At 39.5% G+C, this 2,726-nt stretch overlaps 1 protein-coding gene across 1 annotated transcript in view; it reads right to left on the reverse strand.

Moving 5' to 3' along the window:
- LOC106012286 (cysteine-rich venom protein) overlaps window positions 1-2,726 on the reverse strand; it is a 13,896-nt gene that overhangs the window by 4,353 nt on the left and 6,817 nt on the right. The window contains exons 4-6 of the mRNA XM_013084752.1: window positions 2,642-2,668; window positions 1,744-1,788; window positions 54-138 (exon numbers count right to left, since the gene is read on the reverse strand). Coding sequence (XP_012940206.1) covers window positions 54-138; window positions 1,744-1,788; window positions 2,642-2,668 — 157 coding nt within the window. The remainder of the gene's footprint in view (window positions 1-53; window positions 139-1,743; window positions 1,789-2,641; window positions 2,669-2,726) is intronic.

The raw sequence follows: 2,726 nt of genomic DNA on the forward strand, positions 1-2,726 counted from the left end.
CACACACACACACACACACACACACACACACACACACACACACACACACTTACAGGGGATCTTCCTGTTCTTGTCATGCTCCAGCACACACTGTTTGGCCCACTTCTGTGCAACAGCGGCCAACTTGTCGTCCCAAACCTGTTGGAGAACACACAGTTTTAGTTTTTTTTTTCTCTGCGTTTTTGTTTTTGTTTTTTGTTTTGTTTTTGCTTTTTTAACAAGCATTTTAAATAAATCTTATGGCACAACTTCAACACAATTAGGTTGTATAAAAGCCAAAGATGGGGGATGTTTCTAGAGAATACCAAAAAAGAAAATAAAGAGGGAGAGAGGATAAGGTTTATAGATGTTTGATAGGAAAGAAGGATAATACCACTCCAGAGCATCCGCCAACCATCCACGAGGACACTCGGTTACGTCAACGAGAGACACAACACGGTGGAATCAATCTCTCCTCCGTTTTTGAGCCTATCAAGTTGTCGTTATAACCTTCAACCTTAAAACCTGTTTATATCCATGGCTTTTGATGTTAAACAGAAAAATAGTCCACCCATTTATCTCGAATAGAATCAGAGCTCTTTGCATTTGGAAGAGGTGGGGATAGCCTAGTGCCCGAGGTAAACATTTACGAGAAAATGGCTGCCAAAGTCTGGTGACTTCCAAAACTGTAGGAATCTTGGCAACCGCAAATGTATTTCCTTAAGCCTTTGATCAGCCCTTTTGTCTCTAAAATCCTCAAAGAAATGTATAACAAACGGCTATAAAAGCTACTGAGCCCAAAACGAAAATTTTAACATTGCCCAGTGGGTGAGATTTTTTTCTTTTCTTTTGGGTGGGGGATGGGTTGAATTACTCGACGAGCGTTTAATCTTACCACGATTCCACACACGTTTTTATTGTGTTTAAGTTTTAGTTTAAGTAAGATTTTTACGCACTATCAACACAAATATGTCAAATATACGCTGAAGACAAGGGGTGTTACTAGAGAGTAACATACAATGAAAACATTGAAAGAACAGAAATAAGGAGGATAGAAAGAGCAAACCACACCAAAGGGCTGTCCACCACCACTTGTCTTGTTTGAGCTAAGATAACCATAACATCTACACAAGAACGATCTTTGTTTGCTATATAAAAAGCAAGAGTGATACCAAAACGAGAGAGAGAGAGAGAGAGAGAGAGAGAGAGAGAGAGAGAGAGAGAGAGAGTGAGATAGTAAAGAAGTAGAACGTACCAGTGGCATCCCCCCCCCCTCTCCCAGCCCCCAAACCGCCCAAGGATAAAATAGATATACCTGTGTGTCTGTCGGTCTGTGTGTAAGTCTGTGTGTCTGTCAGTTTGTTTGCCAGTCTCCCCCCTCCCATTCTCTTTCTCTATCTATCTATCTATCTATCTATCTATCTATCTATCTATCTATCTATCTATCTATCTATCTATCTATCTATCTATCTATCTATCTATCTATCTATCTATCTATCTATCTATCTATCTTCAAAAAGAGGCTAAACATAAATGAAAAAGTAGATATTCATCTCTCCGGGTTTTTTGTTCTTCTTTTTCTTCTTTTTTAATGAAGGGGGAGGGGGGGGGACATATTCTTACAGTGGTCATTATAGCAATACAAAGGAAAACAGCATTTCCTTAAATATGATGACAAAATAAATCTCACAACACGAAAAGACAGATAATATTATGCTTATCTCTTTGAACTATTCTCAATAAACGTCATAAACTGAGAGTTACCTTTCCTTTGGCAATGGTCTCACCGTCACCACTTGCCTCCATTTCCTGAATCAATAGATGCGCAGAATATCATACATGGCAATCTTAACATGAATATTGTGATTTCAAATAAATGTGCCAGTCCCTTTTCTCTCTCTCTCTCTCTCTCTCTCTCTCTCTCTCTCTCTCTCTCTCTCTCTCTCTCTCTCTCTCTCTCTCTCTCTCTCTCTCTCTCTCTCTCTCTCTCTGTATATATATATATATATATATATATATATATATATATATATATTTTATATAATATATATATATAATATATATGTATATATATTATATATATATATATCTGCGTATATATATGTGTGCGTGTCTGTCTTCTCTCTATATAATATATATATATATACATACATATATATATATATACATACATACAGACACACACGCTCGCAGAGACTCTCACACGCACACACACACCCCCCAGCCACGACCAGACGCACATCACGCACACGCAAGGAGAGAGGGCGGAGTTTCATGGACCTATACGTCTGATGAGTATCCTGTTATCGATCCTACGAACTGACAGACATACTGAAGCTAGGAGACATGCAAAAATTGTTACTCATATTCTTTTGTTGCGAAGAAGTGGTGATTTGCAGATGATAAATAAAAGAGGGCAAACAGCTATCGTCTGTTATGATGATATAATAGAGAGTGGAACGCAGATAGGGCTGGGCGGTCACTACTCTCGACGCCAGAGCACATCATAGTCCTGAGGGGAAACGATCATCGTTAGTAGTAATAATAACTACTACTATTTTGGTCACGTCCAACCCCTGCACGACGACACGTCAGCGATAGTCGAAAACAGACATGCACGAGACCATGCACATGAGCCGGGAGGGGGTCAGCGCTTTCATACGAGGATGAAGACGACAGCTATGACGCACTGCAACAGGATAAACACAAACCACTATAATCTTTGATGTGCACGGCCGACGGGGATA

This window comes from Aplysia californica, unplaced genomic scaffold, assembly GCF_000002075.1.
Source record: "Aplysia californica isolate F4 #8 unplaced genomic scaffold, AplCal3.0 scaffold00315, whole genome shotgun sequence".
NCBI lineage: Eukaryota > Metazoa > Mollusca > Gastropoda > Aplysiida > Aplysiidae > Aplysia > Aplysia californica.